This window comes from Gymnoscopelus braueri, assembly GCF_963280865.1.
Source record: "Gymnoscopelus braueri genome assembly, chromosome: 16".
NCBI lineage: Eukaryota > Metazoa > Chordata > Actinopteri > Myctophiformes > Myctophidae > Gymnoscopelus > Gymnoscopelus braueri.
In genome coordinates this window covers 31,330,634-31,353,203 of record NC_137616.1, presented here as the reverse complement: position 1 = coordinate 31,353,203, position 22,570 = coordinate 31,330,634, and the positions used below count along the sequence as shown (strand labels likewise).

Genomic DNA, 22,570 nt, shown 5'->3' with positions numbered 1-22,570 from the left:
GTTCCTCTGTGTTTACGTCCGCATGGTCCTCATTTACGGCTACAGTATACATTTATATGAATAGGTCACTCGACAACATAAGTGACGTATATTCAACCAACCGAGGACAATTCTAACTTGAAAATACGTCATTTTTGAGGAGCGCCAAGGGGGTCGCACCCGATTGCGTCAAATAAATTAACTCTAATTTATCGACTCGTGAGTCGTGACCTATCTATCTGACGCAAGAGTTCATCAAAGCACAGCCGCCACCACCACCATTTACAATCCAAACGTAAACACTTGACTATAACCATATTAAAATGATGTTCAATATTGCCGTTAAATGACTCGCACACAAGAGCAAGTTGGGACTCTTACCTTGACTGAGGGGAATGAATGAGGTCAAACTCAACACCGACCACAACGAACCGCCTCTTCAACACACTGGCTGACTGAGCGCAGTCACAACTGATAGTTATTGATCTGTCAATCCATAATCCATAACTTCCTAATGTATCATCAGTCAGTGGGACGACGGTGTCGCTTGACAGATGTAGCCACAAGCGGAACGCGTCACATAATTATTTCAGATCTTTCACACCATCGCCTGATGGGTGTATTATTATGCTAATTATGCTTAATAGTAACATGTGCAAGTGAAAAGATTATAATCTGAGCCCAGCATCGTGTCATCATGTGCTGCCAATCCTTAATAAAATTGTGCAACTGCCCGATTTGTCATTGAGCAATGACTTGAGAAAGAGAATCTCGTCATCATTGCCAATATTACATTAATTTTTATGGTGGCACCAGTCGCATCAACACTGTCACTGTCACCAGCTTCTCTCTTACCTGTCACCGCGGGTTGGAAAATGGGAACCACAGCTGTCAGCACCAGGCAAAATGCGCTACTACGTGCTCGGTTGTGGTGATCCTCCATTGGCTTACGTTTGGATATGATCAAATATATGTATCCGACATTTCCCAACAAGCATCAGTCGGTATTTCTCAAGGGCACGACTTCTAATTCGTCCCTTGGTTTTATTCTGAAAATAAACACGCGCCCACACGTCGCAGCAGCATCCTTTTCTTTGGTCTCCTCTCCCCCTCCTCCTGCCTCTTGTTATGAGTCATGATCGATGTCCTCCCAGCAGTGGTGTAAAGTAACTAAGTACATTTATTCAAGTACTATTGAGGTATTTTTTACGTTACTGGAGTATTTCCAGTTTTCAGTACTTTTACTTCTACTCCAATACATCTCAGAGGCAAATATTGTACTTTTACTCCACTACAATTATTTGAAAACTTTAGTTTCTAGTTACTTTGTAGATTTATATTATTACAAAACATACATTAACCACTTCAACCCTATATACATTTCAGATTCAGCCATTTGAAATTAGCCGATCTACAAGCTCACAATCCGTTGCGTTGCGAGTCGCAAAGCATTGTGAGCTTGTAGATCTGCTGTTTTCAAAATACTTTTATACATTTGAAAACTTGCAAAATGGGACATTCTGCATGAGTACTTTCTACTTTGGTGCTTTAAGTACATTTTGATACCAATACTTTTGTACTTTTACTCTAGTACATTTTTACTCTAGTTAGTAAATTAGTAAAAGGACTTGTAACAGAGTATTTCTACCTTGTGGTATTGATACTTTTACTTAGGTAAAAAAAAAAACTGGGAGTACGTTTTCCACCACTGCCTCCCAGTGGTGACTCACAAGCCACCCGCTGGGGGAAAGGTACAACTACACTGTACAGAAACATCAGCCATAACAAAACCAGTGTTAGATTGACCATATAGTTTTAATCAACAGTAAGGAAATAGCTGCGCTACAAAGGTTGTTAGGACAGTGGATAATTGCTCCAGGAGTCCATCATGCGGCCCTATGCACAACATAATGGACATTGACATTATTGCATCTTAAATATATGCACAATATTCCGAGACATTTGGGAGTGGGACACACCACCACCTATTTCAAATGTAACCAATTAGCCATAGATAGCTACCCTACACATCAGTCAGTTTAGTTTATTGTAAGACAATTGAATACTAAATCCCCCAGTAATTCCAGCAGATCGTTCTTCCAGATAGGAATGCCAACAGTATTTACATCAATCTCTATTGAACCCAATAGTATGCAATTCCTTGGAGTTTCTATGTGTCACATCAGAAACCATGTATTAAGTGAGTCTTGCGGTATATTTTAACCACTGATGCATCCCTCTGACAAACTGAGAAATACTGCACATACACAATAGTACCCAACAGGCTACATTAGCTTACCTTAATGGTACTTTATTACAATTTCCAACCAACAAAAGCTAGTTACAAAGATTATCCCAAAAAATAAACAATGGCTTCCAACGTGGTCCAGGATAGGGTACTATATGGTTTTATTTTAAAACCATGAATGCACCATTTAAAAATGGCATGTGAAAGGCAAAGGACTCCACAATTAGAAAATGATCTCGTCCTGAAATCTCACGAGTTTATTTGAAACTCAGAAACAAGGGTAGAACGATCAAACAGTCATATGGGATAACCCTAAATGCAAAAGTACACCTTTGAGCAAAACTCGTGAGCCAAAGTGTCAAAGGCTGGTCAACTTTTGGTTGAAGCATCCTTGAAGTTTAGAGTGTCCATCTCGCCGGAGAGCCACCTCAGTTCAGTAGCCTGATGATGGAGTTGATATCTGAACTGCGGAATCCTGGGTTTCCCAGATCCTTCAAGATACCGGCTTTATCCTTGGAGGCATGACGAGCTACTGACAACTTGAACGGCAACACGAAATTGTTGGCAACCCGGAAGTTCTTCCCCACAGAGTAAATCTCATGGATCAGGTCCTCCAGGCAGATGATGCCGTGTTTGCCTGAGGAAAGGGGAAAAGATGTTAAATTAGTCGAAGCGGAGGGAGAGATATTGTTAAGGCGGTTACACACCGGCGAATATGCGAATATACGCAAAATTCGGACTCGTTCCGAATAATTAAAAGACGCTTTTTTCGCTCCGCGAAACTGATGTGGAAGCTTGCATTGACTTTATAAGGTTTTTTTTTAAAAACGTATTATTCGCATGAAAAAAATCGCCCCGGTGTGTAAGGACCTATAGGGTGATGGTGAGAAATGGCGAAGTGAGTGAAGGAATGAGGTGGAAAGGAGGGGAAAGAGACATGTGCGTAAAATAACTAGGCATAGGTTTTGACATCTTCATCTGCATAAAAGGAAGGACGTTTCAGCTCAACTCTTCACAGCAGACATTTTGACAGGTAAATTCAGCTGAAGGTAATAATGTTAATCATGTATGCGTTTCATGTAGGTGTGCAGGAGTATCACCTGAAAGAAATACTAAATACTAATGAAACACAACTTATATAAGTGCCGGTGTGTGAGAAAACATGAAATACGCCTGACATTACAACATGTCAGATATGTAAAACGACTACATCAGGTAAAGGAGTATTGCACATAGAGAGATGTATATATATATAGAGAGAGACAGACTATGGCCCTATTTTTGCCAGTGCCTTACCCATTATCCCTAAACTTCTTTGCTATTTTTTTTACTATTTTTGAAATATTTTCAAATAGTTCAAATAGCCAATCTACAAGCTCACAACGTGTCGATGTAGATCGACAAGTTGAACTATTTGAAAATGTTTTTTAAAATAGTTAAAAATGGTGAAGAAGTTTAAGGATAATGGGTAAGGCACTGACGAAAATAGGGCCCTATGTATATACTGTATACATACAGTATGTATACATTTTATATTTTTTTCTAATACAGACTTACCCACGTGTTCTTCAATGAGAGCATTGTCAGTGAGAGGAACTCGCCGTGCGTTAATCTTGGTCTGCCCCCTCTTCAGGATAAGCTCACGTACTGACTTCAGATTGGGAAAACTGTTGAATGGGTACAGGTTTTACAATACGGTCTGTTTAATTTCACTGTATAGTTAAGAGACAGGAAGTGCACATTTGTCTTCTCTGTGCGCTTGTGTTTTAATGTAATTTGTGCTTTTGACATGTGCCAGGTGATTGTGTTTGGTCTATTGTGTCAAATTCTACTGTGGTGTATTTCAATGTCATAAAGTGCAGCTTCCCATTCATCCTGCAGATATTTTACCAATATTGTGTCATAATACCCGTTTTCCTAAATGAACACACATGCTCGTCTCCTCAGACATTCTAAAAGCTTTATTTACATCTTGAATAAAGTCACATATTTTAAACAATTTGCTTACTAACTAATTAGTTTAATTCACATAGACTTACACATCACACAGTAGAAAGAAAATAACGCACCAGAAAGCAGTCAGGACTCTGAAGCATCATAGGTACTTTGTGAGCATCAATCATTGGTGACTTACCCCCACGCCACGTAAGGCTCAATAACCTTCATCATTGCCATGGAGCCCTTGTTGATTTTGACGAAAGCGCCACTAAAGATCTTCCTCACCCTCAACATCTGCACCACCTTCAACACTTTGGGACTGACACCTTTGACACTAAACAGGGGAGGAGAAACACATTCAATGTAAAAAGCTCAACTTGTACATTGTCGATCTTGTAGCTTACATCGTTTTCCCATCTCTTATCCATTTCACATCACTATAATCTCCCAATTTCCCTCTCATTTGTACATATTGAATTTTACAAGCTTATTGATAACACAGTACAGTTGTAGCACATACTTCAGAGGGTTCCTACACGTCACACTTTGGAACTGATGTCCTTCATTCTAAATGGGTTAAGTTATACTCCATAGATCCCTGGGGATCATCATAACTATTAGGAGCAGTGGATAGCCACTAGGTGGCACCCAGGGACCAGCTCTAAGGCAGTGCCTGTGTCATTGCAGAAGGATGTCCCCATTGACATGCATGTCTTTTGGTTGAGAGGAAACTTACTGGAGCTCCCAGAGGAAACCCACACAGACACAGGGAGCACATGCAAACACAGTAAGGCCCTAGTCATGTTCAAATCCAGGACCTTCTTGCTGTGAGGCAACAGTGCTATTCACTGAGCTACGGCACAGGATGTTACACACTTAACAGGGACAACGCTCCATACAACTATATTGAGGTTTTTTAAACGGCTAGCCTCATACAGAGGCTGTCAATATAGGGTTTATCTATGTTTGTGTCTATCTGTGTGTGTTTGTCTGGAGCTTATCTCACAAGCCACTGAACCAATAAGTGCCAAATGTCAACTCCATTGTGCACAATGCCAGTAGGCCAACAAAGCACCTTCAAGCATTTTCTTAACATTATGTTTTATATTCCTTTAAAATATTTAACTTTAATCTTTTTAAACTCTATAACTTAAGTCAATGGAGGTCAGATCGGGCTGAAACCTTACCCAAATTTGGTGTCATATGCCACAGACGACTGATGTCATGTCACAGGCTGGCCACATGAAGTTCGAGATCCACATTGGAGCTACCCGTTCCCATGTGGATCCCGACTTCCGAGAAAGCAAGAGAGGTCATAGATAATCAAAGGAAAGTATAAGTTGCTCACTCTCTGATACGAACGACGAAGCCCAGCTTGTTCTTAGAAGGCACTGGGGGAGCTGGTCTGCATTTCATCCTCCTGAGGCGAGCTTCATCACGACATGCTCGATGACCATTTTTCAAGAAGACTTCCAAACGCTTGAATTTCAAAGGTTTGCCTTTTGAATCCTTGAAAAAAATAGAATACACATAAGCAATGACAATTGCACAATTAAAGGGCAAGTTGATTCAGACAATATAGAACATCACCAAATCCAGTACTGTTTGTTCTTTTAATAAAAATGTTAACTTCCTGTTGATTTTGCTATTTTTATTAAGAAGAAAACCCTGACTGGATCTGCAGATCCGGATCTTCAAATAGTAAAATCAGCAGAAGTTTACATTTTTACAGTACTGGGTTTGGTGATGTTCTATATTGTCTGAATCAGCTTTGTTAGCGTTCGTTTATGTGCTAAAAGAGTGACTTCGAGAGCTGTTTTACCGTACAATGTAAGTTAATGAGGAGCATTTTTTTTAATTATCAATTTCTAATCAATGGAGCAATTATTTTTGATTTCTTGTCCACCTTTGGAGTTACATCATTAACTACACAACCCAAACCTCTACCAAAGTGGTCTTGCCCTTTAAGGTGACTTTGTTTATGTGCTGTGTGCACAGGGTCCTACATAATGTGTGTGTGTGTGTGTGTAACTGGTTGCTAAATCGAAATCCATTTCCCGGCATGTAGGACAACAACACTTACCCTTCTCTTATTTTGTAGTGCAAGCTTTGCCTCGGTGGCTTTGATGGCCTGGTAGCGTTTCCTTTTTTTCAGGAGATTTTCAGGAACTAATTGTATTACCCGTTTCACTCTAGAACAGAAAGTTGGAACAGTCAAACACACACTGATTGTACAGTAGATAGATATACAGTCATTCACGGTTGATAGGCTGTACGTCCATTTTATTTTATTTAATGTCATGTGTTCATGTGATCAAGACGTATCTGTCCTATTTCCCATATTCCATCCTGATTGCCAAAGATTGGATTCCAAAGTTTGCAGGATTAGTTTGTTATGAACAGAATGCCTCAAATCATGAACGCAGCATGCAATTTCAGTGACATTTTGCACGCATATTCCCACTAGGCCAAAGAAGAAATGCCACCCTTTTCACATTGGCCTGTTATAGCGCCACCAGCAGGTCTAATTCCACAATAACCTACCTGACCTGGCGGAGAACTGTGCTCGGAGGAGCACTTTTTCTAGTTTAAAAATATTTTACATCGTCGCAGAAGCATTAATTTGATATACTGCTGTTGCTGCTGTGACACTTGAATATGCGTTATATACAGAACATTGGTTTAGACTGTACTCATCATTGTATTATGACAAATTGTATGCAGTGCTGAATGTGAAAGCAGTGTGGTGAGCATACAGAATTCTATGTGTTTGATGAGCCAATGCACTTTTATTTAACATGACTCTATTAACAGTAAAACAGAATGCATTGTTCCAGTAATGTACTGCATTTTCCCCTTTATGTTTATGGTGATAAAGCTGACAAGACTAGTGGAGTCTAGTGTTCCTCATTAACCAGGTTTTGACACTTCATATTGTACATTCAGAGATGTTTTGAGTTATTTTCTAGATCTCAGTGTGTAATAGTGACAGCGATAATTATTTATTGAGAAACAAGTTGTTTGATGCACTTTGTAAAAACTGATTCAAGTTGTTAGTGTTGAACATAACATGAACAAACATCGCTTCATTTCAAGTGTTAATTTCACAGTTAAGAGTCTGGTCATTTTCAGTCAGGGTTTTTCCGTTTAAGTTTTTCGCCAATACAGTCCTAAAAAGTATATTGTTTTTGTATGACGACCACCACAATTTATGTATTTATATTTAGTCATCCAGGGGGCAACTGACAAACTCACTATAAGCTGGACCTTTTCTAGCCCTGAAACATGACTGTCATTGTCATACCATGACAGTCATGGTGCCGAGTCCCCCTGGTCTAAAGTTGTGTTCGATTTTTTCACATTGCCATCTCTCACATAAACATAAAAGTTCAGATTTCAAATATAAAGTGCTTACCACCGAGCCACGGATGTTACAAGGCGATGCGGACCGCGATGAGTACCCGTATCTCCCTTATTGTTCAATAAAAAGCATTTTAATCCCATCGCCGGCCATTTTCTTTTCTTTTTTTTTTTTGTTTTGTAATGTATCAGAGTGCAATACACCTCCCAACCATTAGTGTCGCATGGTTGAAAGTATCGGAGACAATTTGGAGAAAATGGCCGGCGATGGCATTAAAATGCTTTTTATTGAACAATACGGGAGATACGGGTACTCATCGCGGTCCGCATCGCCTTGTAACATCCGTGGCTCGGTGGTAAGCACTTTATATTTGAAATCTGAACGTTTATGTTTATGTGAGAGATGGCAATGTGAAAAAATCGAACACAACTTTAGACCAGGGGGACTCGGCACCATGACGCTTGTATACAAGCGTCATGTGAACCATGGCTAGACCTTTTCTACACTGAACATGGACTAAAGAACAATAGCTGTTCAAAGTTTTACACTGCATACATCTGGCCAGTGGTGTAAAGTAACTAAGTACATTTACTCAAGTACTGTACTTAAGTACAATTTTTAGGTATTTTTTACTTTACTAGAGTATTTACAAATGTCAGTACATTTACTTCTCCTCCATTACATGCCAGCAGCCAATACTTTTGTACTTTTACTCAAGTAAATTTTGAATTCCGGACTTTAACTTGTAACAGAGCATTTCCACATTGCAGTATTGATACTTTTAAGTAAAACATTTGAGTACTTTTTTCCACCACTGGAAGTTGGCCTAGATTAGAATAACCAACTGAAGCTAAAAACAAAACATAACATGGTAAGCTTGCACCATTTATTCAGATTCATTCGAAAATGACTAACAAACACACGGCGGTGTCCAAATATAAATATTAACCCATACAATTGTTGTTACTAAGACAGTACACAGTTTAAAGCCCATGTTGAACTGTCGCTGGCTAATAGCTCCACAATCCTACGGTCAAAATACAAAATACAAGTTTTGATGGGATCCCTTTAGCCTTAGCTGACTTATAATAGCAATGACACATGTAAAGTACACGGAATTAGCGACGGATGGATAAAGATATAACTAGTCTAAGATCATAATAAATCCATATACGTACTCAGGTTCTGCCATCGTGATTTAGGACGCTCGCTGAATAACATGCGCAGTCGCACAAATATGACGACACGACACTGACGCTCACTCAGAGTTGCCAGGTTTTGCGAGAGAAATAAGCAACCAGGTCTATGAAAACAAGCCCAAAAGAGGCGAGCCCTTCGCCCTTTAATTTGAAATAACCGATCTACAAGCTCACAACGCGTCGCGATGTGACACGTTGTAGATCTGCTATTTAAAATAATTGTATTGTAATAATTGGAACACAAATCTTGTATAGGGGTCCCTGGCACAAAATCAGATTGGGGGATCCTTGGATAATTCATTACATATTAATTTGGTGGGTCATTGACATGAAAATATTTTAGAACCACTGTTTAAACAACATTAGGAAGCAAGCCCCAATCAAACGCAACCTCCGCAACTACCAATATTTACAAGCAACTTTACAGAAAAACAAGCCCAAAGTAGCTTATAATAAGCGGACATGGCAACAACTTGAGGAGCGTTTAGCTAAGGTGGAGTGTGCGGAGACGATTCTTCTTGGTGACTTTAACACAGACATGCTCCGTAAGGAAGCGTCAGTGTATAAGTCATTCAAGGGGTTTTGTCATCGGCACTCACTCCACCAGCTAATCACCCAGCCCACAAGGCTGTGTGTTTCCACTCAAACTACCATAGATCTCATTCTAGCAACGGACAAGGACAAAATCCTCAATAGTGGTGTTTCTACCTGTGGCATATCTGATCATAACATGATCTTCTGCACCAGAAAGAAACGTAAACCTAAGAACGGTTACCACAAATCAGTCACGATCAGAGACCTCAAAAACTATAAGAGTGAGGACTTAGATCGCAGGCTAGAGGAACTGGACTGGTCCGACGTACTAAACAGCACACAGGTAGACGAATCTTGGCTTGGTTTCAAAACCAAATTCATTCAAATTTTGGACAGTGTGGCTCCCATGAAAACCATCAGGGTCAAATCCCGCCCGGTACCATGGATGAATTCGGACATCCTTACTGCCATGAAGGTCAGAAACAAAAAGTGTTCTGAGCTTCATAAAGGTAGGATCAAACTCGCCAGGTGTTTTAACAAAGGTCTCGAATCCCACGTAGCTAAACTTGTAAAAGAAAGAAACAAGCTAAGAAACAAGGTTAATGGCATGCTCGAATTAGCAGAAAAAAGCTTCCTCGATGACAAAATTGAGGAAAATAAAAGCAAACCACGAGAGCTTTGGAAGCTATTCAACAACCTACTAGGCTGCAGCAAGAAATTGAAAACCAGGTTTACAAACATAAGCCTCAAGGTGAATGACACTCTCATCACATCCAAACATGAAGTGAGTAAAATCCTCAACATATTCTTCACGACCATAACCTCAGATTTGGTTGAAAAACTTCCCCCTCACTCTGGGTGCTATGGTGAAGAGCATGTTGACTCATTTTACAAAAAACAGGGTGTACGGAAAGATGATTTTAAACTCTCTCCTGTGAAAACAGAAGAGGTGTTTAAAAAATTGAGTGCTCTTCATCAACACAAAGCCACAGGCCTCGACAATATCCCCGCCAAATTTCTAAAAGACTCGGCCGCCTCCATTGCTCCAATCATTACCCACATAATAAACCTCTCCATCATACAGGGACGGGTCCCTAACGATTTCAAAAAAGCAAGGGTGACCCCTCTGTACAAAAAAGGAAACAAATTAGACCCTGGCAACTACCGCCCTATTTCTATTCTTAGCTCCATCTCGAAAGTCATGGAAAAAATAGTCTATGAACAGGCCATCTTGGAGGCAAACCTCTCTGGTAACAAAAACGCCGAAAAAGTGATCAAAAATGTCAACCGAACAACACGCTATTTGTGGAGGATTGATCGCCTAGTCAGTAAAAATACTCTGAAGATTCTTGCAGGGGCCCTCATTCAAGGTCATTATGATTATGCATGCACTTCATGGTATCACAACACCTCCAAGGCCTTAAAAACAAGGCTCCAAACATCCCAAAACAAACTTGTAAGGCTACTTCTTGGCCTCAATCACAGAACCCATCTAACCCCTGCTCATTTTGCTAGGATTGGATGGCTTAGGGTTGAGGACAGAGTACAGCAACTTGCTATGGGCCTGGTCTTCAAGATACACCACAACATTGGGATCCCCCTGTATTTGTCAAAATACTTCCAAAATGTTAATGAAGTCCATAATCATAACACCAGAGGCAGCTCCACTGATCATGTTCAACCCAGATTTGGCTCAACTAAGGGTATGAACTCGTTCTCATGCTATTCAGCAAAAATGTGGAATGCCCTACCAAAAGGAGTAAAGGAGTGTAAAACCCTACTCACTTTCAAAACTGCCCTAAAGATACACCTTCAGGAGGCTGCAATTCGAAAATGGCCCCTGTCTAAGTCTTAACCTACCCCCCCCTACCCCCCCCCCCCTCCTTCATTTTCCTCTTTTGTATATATTTATATATTTTTTTTCTCTCGTCATACCAGTAACCAGAAAGCTGATTGTATGACATTCTGTATAGTAGTGTGTATATCTGCCTGCCTCTTATATTTCATCATGATTTGTGTGCATGGGGTTCTCATCTTAAACAAGCGTTATGCTTAATGAGGGTTTCCAGTTTAGTAGACCTTGTATTGTGAATTTGTACTTCCATGTACTGTTATGTACTGTCATGTACTATTCTCATGTCTTTCTAAATAAACTACATCAATCAATCAATCAACAATAATCACTGCGTGTGGTGGGCTAGCTGCTGGTGCGGCGTCCGAGAAAGAGCCAAAACACCGTGCGCGCGAATCAACAACAATGTACATTTTATGTTTTAATCTAATCAGTGATTCTCTCAACCTATTCATTTTCAAGGACCCGCAGTTTGAACTTTTATCATGATCAAATGAAATCATCAATGCACTTACTTATGTTATGGCCTGGAACCAAATGGACGAGTGCCGAGTGGCGTGGCGTGGATTTGGTTCCATTTGTTCTGTCACACACAGAGTTACAGGTCTTAGGAACTCACTCAATCAATGACCCTTGGGGGTCCCTGGCCCTGACCCCATGCGCCATAGAGCAGTGGTTGTCAACCTTTTCAGGTGACCCCCCAAAATATTCATATTTGAACTGGGGTCCCCCACATATGTGTTCTAACGTGCTACGTAGTATGGCCTGCAGATTTTTTTCGTCGCCACCGTATACATTCAAAAACAGTTCGAAACGGCGTATCTGATACGTTGATACGCATCTGATACGCTGCACCCAGGAGTGGCTGGCTGGGGGCCAATACAAACAGCAAGAATGTGGTCTGACCGTCTGACTAGTCTAACTCTGAGGTGAAGGTTTATCATGTGCGTGGCTATTGTTCTTGAGGTGACAATGAATGGCTACTGGCGAAGGAATTCACACATTTCAACGACCTGCCATTCACTTCATTGAACGTAAGTCACTGAATTGAGTACTTCATTAGTATTCAAATTGCGCGTCATAGCAAAATCTTGAATCTTCAATACAGTTTGTGTCTTCAATGCCAAGTTAATACTATTCTGTAATAGATACATGAATGCTCGCTGTTAACACTGCTATTATATCTGATAAGCCTAACCAGCATTTGTTTATAACAATCCTTGCACTTCTATGGTAATAAAAATAAATAAAAAATAAATGCATCCCAGGCTAAAAGCAGCTCCGAAGTGGTTGAGTTACAGGGTGATTAACATTAGAAACAGTAGAAAATCAGTACAAAGCATATTGTAAGTGTAGCCTACTCAGTGTGTTACTGTGAAACTGGGCCTGGTCAAGTTTGCGTGCGCATTTTTTTTTTACATTAATCAATTATACGCGCGTGCGTGCGTTGCGTGTGGGAGGAACTAGGGGGGGAATTGTTATAGTATACCCTCCAAAAAAATCTAGAACACACCACTGGTCCCCCACCCTGATAAAAACTTGAAATGTAGTAGTTGAGGCATTACATTTTGTTTGACTCGGTTCCACAGATAAAAATTATGAAAATAGCAGATCTACAACCTCACATGTAGGCTATTTTCACAATTTTGCATCTAACATTACTTGTTATATCATTTGACAATTTGGTCAATGTTTGACCAGTTTTCATTGTATAGTTTGTTGATTACTTTTGATGTACTAATTGTCTTTTTCTTTTCTTTATTTCTTTTTTTGGGTAGGTATTAAAAAGGTATTAAAAGTCCCTAAATTGTCACTTCACTGTCATCTGGGGACCCCCCCCCCCAAATCAGGTTGAGAATGAGAACCACTGTCATGTGTGAGTGGGTCCGTGTTGTCGGTCTGGCTAGTGCCAGGCTAACCCTAACCCCCATTTAGCATTGTCTCTAACTACTCCCAAGATACAGTGGGGGCAGTAGCATGCCACTTGGACACAGGCGGGGTCTGATCAGCCTCGGTCGGGTGGCCTGGTGGAGGGTGTCTGCAAGACCGGAAACACCCAGTGACTCCAGGTAACAACTGATGATATGTCCAAGTTTGTGCATCAGTTGATGTTTTATTAACCATTTGCCGTATGAGAATGCAGTTGGGACAGAACACAGAACAGGGGGGCACAGTGGCGCAGTCGATAAAGCTGTCGCCTCGCAGCCAGAATGTCCTGGGTTCGATTCCCGCAGGGGACGCTGTGGGTGCTGGGGGCGTGTTCTCTCCTCCACGCCGTGCCCATACCCTAGGTGGGGTTGTGCGGAGTTTGCATGTACTCCCCGTGTCCCAGAGGGTAGGTACCCTCACAAAAAACATGCAGTAATCCTGGTCTCTATACTGCCTCCCCCTGGTCAGACGGGTCTGATGGGGAAAGGAACTGGTTGAAATAACGTGTGCCTTCCATGCGCTACGTTCTACCGGGGAAACTCCCCCCTGTCAGGTGATAAGTAGCGGCCTGCTCACTCCTCATGCATTGAAGGAAGCATGAGCTCAATTCAGAGCTCTCCCCAGGCTGGCAAAGGGAAAGTAGTGGCCAGGATTACAAGCTTAGGCAATTGGCACTGGGAGAAAAATGGGTTACAAAATCGTGGGATAGACATAAAAAAAAAAAAAAAAACACAGAACAGAGCTTAATCACACCCCATGCGTAGTGGTGAGTCTTTTCGGAACTGCAAAATACCTTTTCGTATTTGGACTATTTCCTAAATGCAAAAAGATATTCTGCGGTTCGAAGAGGAGCTAACCCCATGCCTAACCCCATTATCAACCTGTGGGTCGGGTTACATGATTATACAGAACAGTCTCTGAAAACATTCACTATTAAGAAAACACACTTCTGCGAACACATGATATCATGAACCTTCTGCTGTTGACGTCTTACGCATTAACAGGAGGAAGAATCATAACCTGCTGAACAGGTGTCTGTACAGTTTCCTGGAACACAGAAAGAATGTTCTACGTCAAAGTATTAAAGCCATTTGTACATGAATGATTGTCGGTTTGTGTCTGCAGAGACACAAGAGGTGCCTTAGAAATGATTGAGCATCAGTGACAGCAACATCCTTTGTGGCAGAGGAGTAGCCTACGACAGGTAAAAAAATTATTATACATGAATTACATTATGTTCAGATTGACATGTAAGCGCTGGATATGATGTTTGAGTGTTGTTGCAGAACTAACGCGGGCAGATTTGTACTGCGTTATTATTCAATGACACTTTTAATAACTTATCACATGGCTGCAGGAAATCTTCAATTGAAGTCGGGTGTCTTAAATATTTTATGTAAACAGTGCATCTGATTGGGCATAGATCTAAAGGAAAGTACAAATCATTTTTTCCCCCTATTTTTGGGCTTTTCTGTCATTATTTGGTACATAATGGTACACATACAATGGAGAAGAATGGAAGTCTGCACACTGATCTATAGCTCCCACTAGAAAATACTTTATTACGGCGAGGTCAGATCTGACCTGACAAAGGCCCACACGGGTCGAAACGTTGTCACCTTAATAAAATATTTATTGCTGTATGACAAATTATTTGGGCCTACAAGTGGTTAACAAAATGTCCTTTTACAAATCGAACCCAGAACATCAGTATCTTTTTTCTTTTTACTTTATTTATAATTTTTCGAATTTAACATGGGGTCAGCAATCAACAATGTTTTCCCCAATCTAGAACCCTCCCCACCCACATCCACACCAAGGCACAGTACAGGAGCAAGCACATATACTTACTTACACAAAACAAAACGAAAACAGGGAGAAAAAAAAAACATAAGAGGCACAATACAAGTTATATATACAACAGGGGTTGACACTAACGGTTGCCCGACTGCCCGTGAGAAGTAAATACAACGTTCAGACAAGTGGGGTTTGCTTTCAGGTTGCCCGACGGGCAAGTGCGTTTGAGTGGAGAAATATTATTCATTCATTAGAACAATGCTACCTTTTTACAAGTAGCAGTTGCGCTCATTCTATCGCCACTCGGCAGTTATCGATTGCATTTAAGATTAATTTGTTTGATGCCTTCGATGTAAGTTTCAAGCATGCAAGTAGAAAGTAAAAAAAAAAGTGTTAAAATGAACGGTAATTTATTTTACCTATCATTTTATAATTTTTACTCAGACAAGTGGGCATGACCTTTGGGCAAGTAGAGCAAAACCTGTACTTGCCCGACGGTCAAGTGCCTCTGAGACCTTAGTGTCAACCCCTGAACATGCAGTAGTAACAATAGTAACAATAGGAGTCATACGACCGATACGACGTTGACCATAATTCATATATAAAGTACATTGGGGAAACAGACCCAACCTCCTGGCACGGCCACTGACCATTGATGTTGATTGATTGATTGATTGATTGATGTACTTTATTTAGTAAGACATGAGAACAACAGTACATGGAAGTGCAAATTCACAATACAGGGTCTACTAAACTGGAAGGCTCATAAAGCACTAAGCTTGTTTAAAATGAGATCCCCACGCACACAAATCATAATGACATAAAAGAGACAGATATACACAGACAGATATACACACTACTATTCAGAACGTCATACAATCAGCTTACAGGTTACTCCTCAACCCACTGGAAGAAGGAAGGTGGTGTTATAGATTTCCAATTAATGAGAATGAGTCGTTGAATTACAAGTGAAGCAAAGGCTATAGCGTTTGGCTGATGTTTTGTGGGCTTATATTCAGTGGTTGAGTACCCCAAAGATGGCAGTATATGGATTGGGATTAATTGTCATATTGTAAATATGTGAGAATGTTTTAAAAAACTGGTTCCAATGTCTGTTAAGGATTGGCAGGACCAAAACATATGTCCCACAGTTGCGGGGCTGTGGCTACAGGACATAATTTGGTCATGGAATTGTGTACAGCAACAATAGCTGTTATGTTAATGCGGTTATTTGAGCCAAGTAATTTCTGTATTTTTAAACTGAATTTGCTCATTATTTACTGGTTTGTGTTACATGCATTTGTTATGTATAAGAACAGGCTTGAAACATCTTATAAACATTAGTTTGCCTGAAGAAGATTTATTTTTGGTCAAAGAATGTTGTTTGTCCTCAGTGCACTCTTTTTTAGCATTAATTATTGAAAACCTGGTTATTGCATCAGCATTTAATTGTTAATTAACTATGAATACACACTACACTGGGTAGGGTCATGAAAAGCAAAGATTGACGTTTCTGGGTCATTGCTGAAAATGTTTGCGCACCACTGTCTTAAGCCTGATTTGCGCTTAGTTAGCATTGGTGTTACACGCCAAAAGTACAGTAGCTCACCCCAAGTACAGTACATGTGTCTGTTGAAGACACATGCTGGCTCCCTTCTCTTTCGCTTTTCAGAGAGTTGCTCATGCTCACAAACTAAATGTTGTTGGAACTTGTTCCGCAAAAGATTGTGCAACATCTAAAAGTAATATTACATTTTGGATTGATTGATTGAATACTTTATTAACCGTTTGCAAAAAGTACAGAGGTACAGTTATACAATAATGCTAAACGGTTAACACAAAAGGCCCAGAGGGCTTGTTTCCATTGTGGTCTTACTGTACGTATTCAATTCATCAAGACATATAAATACTATACAAGAAATCATCAATACTAGGAGCAATACAAGTATATTTACAGAAAAACAGTGGGGGGTAATTTCTTCTGGCAAGCAATAGTAGTAATAAATAATAATATAATATAATAATAAAAACATATATACAGTTATAACTGTTACAGTTATTAACAAATATAAGATCTTACATACATTAGCTTATCAATATGCAGCAGTATAAAGGAGCTTTTTGCATTCGGGTTGCTAAATGTTACTATCATTTACAAAGAATTTGTGTAAATCATTTATCGTCTCTATCGTCTCATCTCTATCATTTAATGATAGAGACATTGTAGTTATATGGATACATTTACCATTAACATGGTACATTGACAATGGCAGATTAATCTTCCACCCAGATACCTACATCTCCTGGTTTCAAATGATGGTACTTTATTCCTAATCCCTGTGATAAGAATAACATTTGTATTTTTATTTTGTCCAGTGTTTCATAACTGCGGTACTGAATTTCCCGCGTGGGATCAATAAAGGTCTATTTCTCTACAATTCGTAACCTCATCATGGATCTTGTCAGAGCTGACTATTGGTATTTACAACTCTGTCAACCTCCTGGTGGCAAACTTGGAAATTTATAGCATTAGTCACCAGTCACCAGTTGACACGTAAGCAATAAACAACCTGGACTTGTTCATGCTCATTTCAGGGAAAAACAAACATGAATATATTAACTGCTATGGTGAGCACTGCAGATTTGGAATGTACCGTAAAGATGTCATGTTTGATAGGAACACATACCGGTAGGCTACAGCTAGCACTGTTTCCTTATAATAGTTTTCTGCGTGACCTTCATGCCAACAAATACAAGTCACACTGAACAGCAAAGATGAAAAGTGATTACACAATAAACCTGACTAACCTACTTTTATTTCCTCAAACATGACAACCATAATACTACTGTATACTCTGTGACACTGTCATCTGAGATTAATTTCTTTGTATAATGGCATTTCACACAAACATGATGCTGTTGCTGTCCATGAATGTATAATTGCTGCCCAAAGCAGAAATGTGTCTGCCATCTGTCAATATTTATACTGCAAACATTGTTTGTAACTTTGTTGGAGTGCCTGGCCAAGTCGGAGGCACCGTAATATTTGTAGCATTTTGTGAATTCATGATCTCAGACCCACCGTCCCTCCATATTTGGGATCCAAAGAGAATCCATGACATTATTAGACCCAGTCTTTTCCAGTTTGTATGTGTTTATTGCTGTTTTGTCTCATGTCTTTCTTTAGTGATGGCATTACGAAAGGCAATAAGATACATGTTTGCTCTTCTGGTGATCTGCTACCATCTGGTGATAGTGGGAAAGGGAGATTCTCTATATTTATATTTAGAGGTAAGTGGGCAGTGCTACCTTTTTTTAAAGTTTTGCATTGAGTTTTATATAATTTAACCATTTAAGCGCTATATACATTGTATGATGAATGGCCTATTACAAGCTCACAAAAAACCCTATGGGAAAAAGCATTGGAAATCTAACCAGGGAACACACTGTAAACTTGCTTCCGGGTTTTAGAACGGCAAAAACTCTTCATACATACAGTACATTCTATGGCCATTTCTTTTCAGAAATATATTTTTATAATAGAGATTTAATTATGATTATAAAGCCTTATGTTTATAAAGTGCAAAATCTATACTTTCAGACACTGCACAAAACTGATTTAAAGGAGTAGTTCACCAAAATAATTACTCATTTTCTATCAATTACACATCCCATGAAGCATTGAATTCATCGAGATTATTTAGTTTTTGTCGCATTCCTAAGCCAATAATTTGATGACCGGCGGTCTCTCCGGTAGGAGACTCAAAGAGTCTTTGAGTCTCCTACCGAACACATTAGCATGATTCCGCCGGTAATCAAATTATTGGCTTAGGAATGTGACAAAAAGAAAAAAAGCTCCATGACTTCAATGCTTCATGGGGTGTGTAATTGATAGAAAATAAGATTTATTTTGGGTGAACTACCCTTTAAGTAGTGCAGGCAGGTCACATAGTGATTGGATGGTACACCTGGAGATACAGGTGACTGGGACTGGTCTCCTGTTGTGTGCTACAATGTCCTGACCTGATTCTCTGCCTGGAGTTCATATGTGAAAACGGTTTACACTACAGTAGGTTACTGTTCATTACGTCAGGAGGCCAGTGAGATGGATAGTCACATCGTCAGCAGTGTCTTTTGTACATAGAAAAACACAGAAAAAACACATAGAACAGACCGTTCATTGAATGTCATTAGAGCATGTGTTTTCAAATATAAAATGTAAAAAAACAGTGCTCTGTTCTCCCAAGTTCTCCCCAAATATTGTGCCCACTTTTCCCAAGAGTTAAGTACTAATTTCATTTTTTTTTTAAGTGCTCAATGCTCTCAAGCACCCAGTTCTAGAAGGACTGCCGGAGAATGCACTCGCTCTCCCTCCCAAGTACTCCATTTACCCACCTAGACTTAAAAAAAATGAATACAGCATTAGAATGTACTGCCAGAATTCATATTAGGTGCCATAAGGGCATATAGGAGTAGGATTCCGTGACAACAAAAAATATCATTAGTGTGGTGATTGTCAGACATCAGATAACGAGGAGGAAATACTGTGAAGTATTCTCAACAACACCAATTATCTCACCAGGAACACACAGACACAGAGATACCTGACACCACATTAATTCATTCCAGAGAAAAAAGAGAGGGTGAGTCATTTTCTAACCTTCCGTTCCTCAGCGATTAATGCCAGATATGACTGTGAGGATTGAAGAATGTGAAGAGATGTTAAAGGGATATTTCACTTAAAAAAAAAAAATTGTCATTTTATCGTCTACTCAGGCTTTTGTGAGCACTCCGGACAGTTTTTAACCAGTGCCACATGACGTCTTAAATGACGTCTTAAAAAAAAAAGATATATATATATATATATATATCTTTTTTTGATATAGAGATATGATGATTTGAAGATTTGCTGCTCCATTTACTTCTTGTTTAACTTCTTACTAAAAAAGGCTGTATCTCGGCTCCTAAGCACTTTTTTTTTACAATGAATTTTGGCTGTGGCACTCAGAACGAAACTGCCATAAATAAGCATGGCACTGAATGAGTTAAGTTGCTTGATTCAGTATTTAGATATTTGGATTTTAATTTTAGATTAATTGAAAACACCCGTCCTTGCTTCTGGTGACTGATATTGTCTTTCTAATAAGTGAGGAGACCGTGTTTTTTCAATTACTTTTTTCGTTTATTTTTTATATTTTATTTTGAAAATAAATAAATAATAATACAATAAAATTTTTAAATAAAATAAATGGGGAAAAAAATCGAAAGAACACGCCCCCCTCACATATTGGCCGGGCAGGATGAGTCACCAGAACCAAGGACGGGTGTTTTTGATGAATCTAACATGAGTTTGAAGTTACAATGGGTTTGTATAGGAAGGGGGCGTGTATGATAAAATGAATATCAAATATCTAAATACTGAATACTTAAAAACTGTCTGGGGGGCTCACATAATCCTGAGTAGACGATAAAATGACCACAAAAAAAAATGAAAGTGAAATATCCCTTTAACTCTTTATGTGTCTCTAATCACATCAAGAAATATTTCTGTGCATTTGTTTTAAAGGTAGGGTAGAGTGATATGTTTTGGTTAAAATCTAATATTTGTTGTTAAAAGGTTAAAGCTCTATATTCTGATAGTAATAATTGCTATGAAGTGATTGTTCAGTAACAGGGGTCTCCCCATCTCTCCAGCTCTTAAGTAAACAGAAAATACATTTTCAGGTGGGTGGCCAGATTTCAGCCAATCAGGAGAGAGTACCCATTGATCAGCTTCAATTGTATAGTGTTCCAGAACGATTTAGTTTAGTTAATTCCTTTGATCCATCACTTCCAATTTCACTTGTTTATCCTTTACCCTGATTGGATAAAATTGGTATTCCGACCTGAAAATGCATTTTCTGTTTTCTAAAAAGCTGGAAAGACAGGGAGACTCCCGTTTCTAAACAAACACTCTATATAGCAATGATTACTATCAGAAGAATATAAAGCTATTTAACAATTTAAAGCTATTAATCACTTAAGCCTACCTTTAAAACAGATTCTGAATTACATGTCAGAGTTGGTTAGCCTGGTAAACCCTCCCTCCGGAAATCTCATTTCCATTTGATTCCAGGAGTGAATCAAATGGAAATTAGATTTCCGGAGGGAGGGTTTACCAGGCTAAGAGTTGGTAGCGATATGTAGAAATGGGAAATCATATGTTCTTTAATTGAATGAAACACAGGGTGTCGATTCACGCTTCACAAACTGTACGTGAATCGTGTCTGTTTTCACAGCTCTCTTGGATTCCACTGCTTACTCCGTCCGACTTGAAGTGAACATATCTGAGATAGAGCTTCTCAGAACAGCGCTGAGAACTCTTCATCTCCCCCTGCAAATCAACAACTCATCTGTTGTGATTACCAGCATCAATACCACGACTGGTAGGCCCCACCAAACAAGACCGTGTACTGCAGTGGTGTAAAGTAACTAAGTACATTTACTCAAGTACTGTACTTAAGTACAATTTTATGTATTTTTACTTTACTGGAGTATTTCCAATTTTTCTGTACTTTTACTTCTACTCCACTACATCTCAGAGGCAAATATTGTACTTTTACTTACTACAATTATTTTTAAACTTTAGTTACTAGTTACTTTGAGGATTTTGATCACAAAACATACCACTTCAGCCCTATATAAATTTCGCCCATTTGAAAATAGCCGATCTACAAGCTCAATGCTCACGATGCGACGCATTGTGAGCTTGTATATCTGCTATTTTCAAAACGTTTTTATACATTTTATACATTTGAAAACTTGTGAAATGGGACATTCTGCAAAATTAATAATAAATGATATATTTGTACTTTAAGTACATTTTGATACCAATACTTTTGTACATTTTGAATTCCGGACTTTTACTTGTAACAGAGTATTTATATATTGCAGTATTTGATACTTTTACTTAAGTAAAAAATGTGAGTACTTTTTCTACCACTGATGTACTGTATACTTTAGAGTTATGTAATGGATCGTCCGTATTCTGAAAGATCTACATCGACACGTTGTGAGCTTGTAGCTATTTGAACTAAATTGAAATGTTTTTCAAAATAGTAAACAATGGCAAAAAAGTTTAGGCATAAGGGGTAAGATAGGGCCCCAAATGTCTAGGTATGGTTCTTAAAAGAGAAACCACGCCCCATTAGCGATTGTGTCTTTCCCACATTATGTCCCCTCAGTTTCCTACAATCTCTTGATCTTTGCTGCATTTGGTCGGTCCTCAGATCGGAAAACTATCAATTGACCACGTTGTATCAAGAATGAAGAAGGTTTTATCTGTCACTAATTTCTTATACAAGTACAAGCAGCTAAATGTTGTTGGGACTTATTCCGCAAAAGATTGTGCAACATCTAAACGCAAGATTATGTTTTGGATTGATTGATTGAATACTTTATTAACAGTTTGCAAAAAGTACAGTTATACAATAATACAATAATGCTAAACGGATAACACAAAAAGCCCAGAGGGCTTGTTTCCATTGTGGTCCTATGTATTCAATTAATCAAGACATATAAATACTATGCAAGAAATCATCATACTAGGACCAATAAAGGTACATTTACAGAAAAACATTGGGGGTAATTTCTTTTGGCAAGCTAGAAGTAAGAAATAATAATACAATTTAATAAATATATGTACAGTTAAAAAAATAAGATCTTGTCTTAGACAGGTACATTAGTATATCAAT

General features: G+C 39.1%; 3 protein-coding genes across 6 annotated transcripts in view; 1 reads left to right on the top strand and 2 right to left on the bottom strand.

Annotated features, from left to right (window-relative positions):
- slc5a6a (solute carrier family 5 member 6a) overlaps nucleotides 1–1,029 on the bottom strand; it is a 33,091-nt gene extending 32,062 nt beyond the window's left edge. For 3 of the 4 annotated variants that reach the window (XM_080452979.1, XM_080452980.1, XM_080452977.1), the window contains exon 1: nucleotides 361–470. The gene's annotated coding sequence lies outside the window, so the exon portion shown is untranslated. Of the gene's footprint in view, nucleotides 1–360; nucleotides 471–834 lie in introns of those variants that run through there. The other variant, XM_080452978.1, reaches the window with a different exon arrangement.
- A 746-nt stretch (nucleotides 1,030–1,775) lies between these two features.
- On the bottom strand, nucleotides 1,776–8,770 carry rpl7l1 (ribosomal protein L7-like 1). Its single transcript, XM_080453391.1, has 6 exons — nucleotides 8,705–8,770; nucleotides 6,249–6,357; nucleotides 5,514–5,674; nucleotides 4,362–4,499; nucleotides 3,785–3,894; nucleotides 1,776–2,864 (listed from the first exon to the last, which is right to left on the bottom strand). Exons 1-6 carry the CDS (start codon nucleotides 8,716–8,718, stop codon nucleotides 2,656–2,658), a joined length of 741 nt encoding a protein of 246 aa, XP_080309517.1. The 5' UTR covers nucleotides 8,719–8,770; the 3' UTR covers nucleotides 1,776–2,655.
- Nucleotides 8,771–14,120: 5,350 nt separating this feature from the next.
- Nucleotides 14,121–22,570, top strand: part of LOC308103855 (uncharacterized protein) — a 164,163-nt gene continuing 155,713 nt past the window's right edge. The window contains exons 1-4 of the mRNA XM_080454047.1: nucleotides 14,121–14,244; nucleotides 18,025–18,128; nucleotides 19,420–19,480; nucleotides 21,116–21,262. Coding sequence (XP_080310173.1) covers nucleotides 18,027–18,128; nucleotides 19,420–19,480; nucleotides 21,116–21,262 — 310 coding nt within the window. The 5' untranslated portion in view covers nucleotides 14,121–14,244; nucleotides 18,025–18,026. The remainder of the gene's footprint in view (nucleotides 14,245–18,024; nucleotides 18,129–19,419; nucleotides 19,481–21,115; nucleotides 21,263–22,570) is intronic.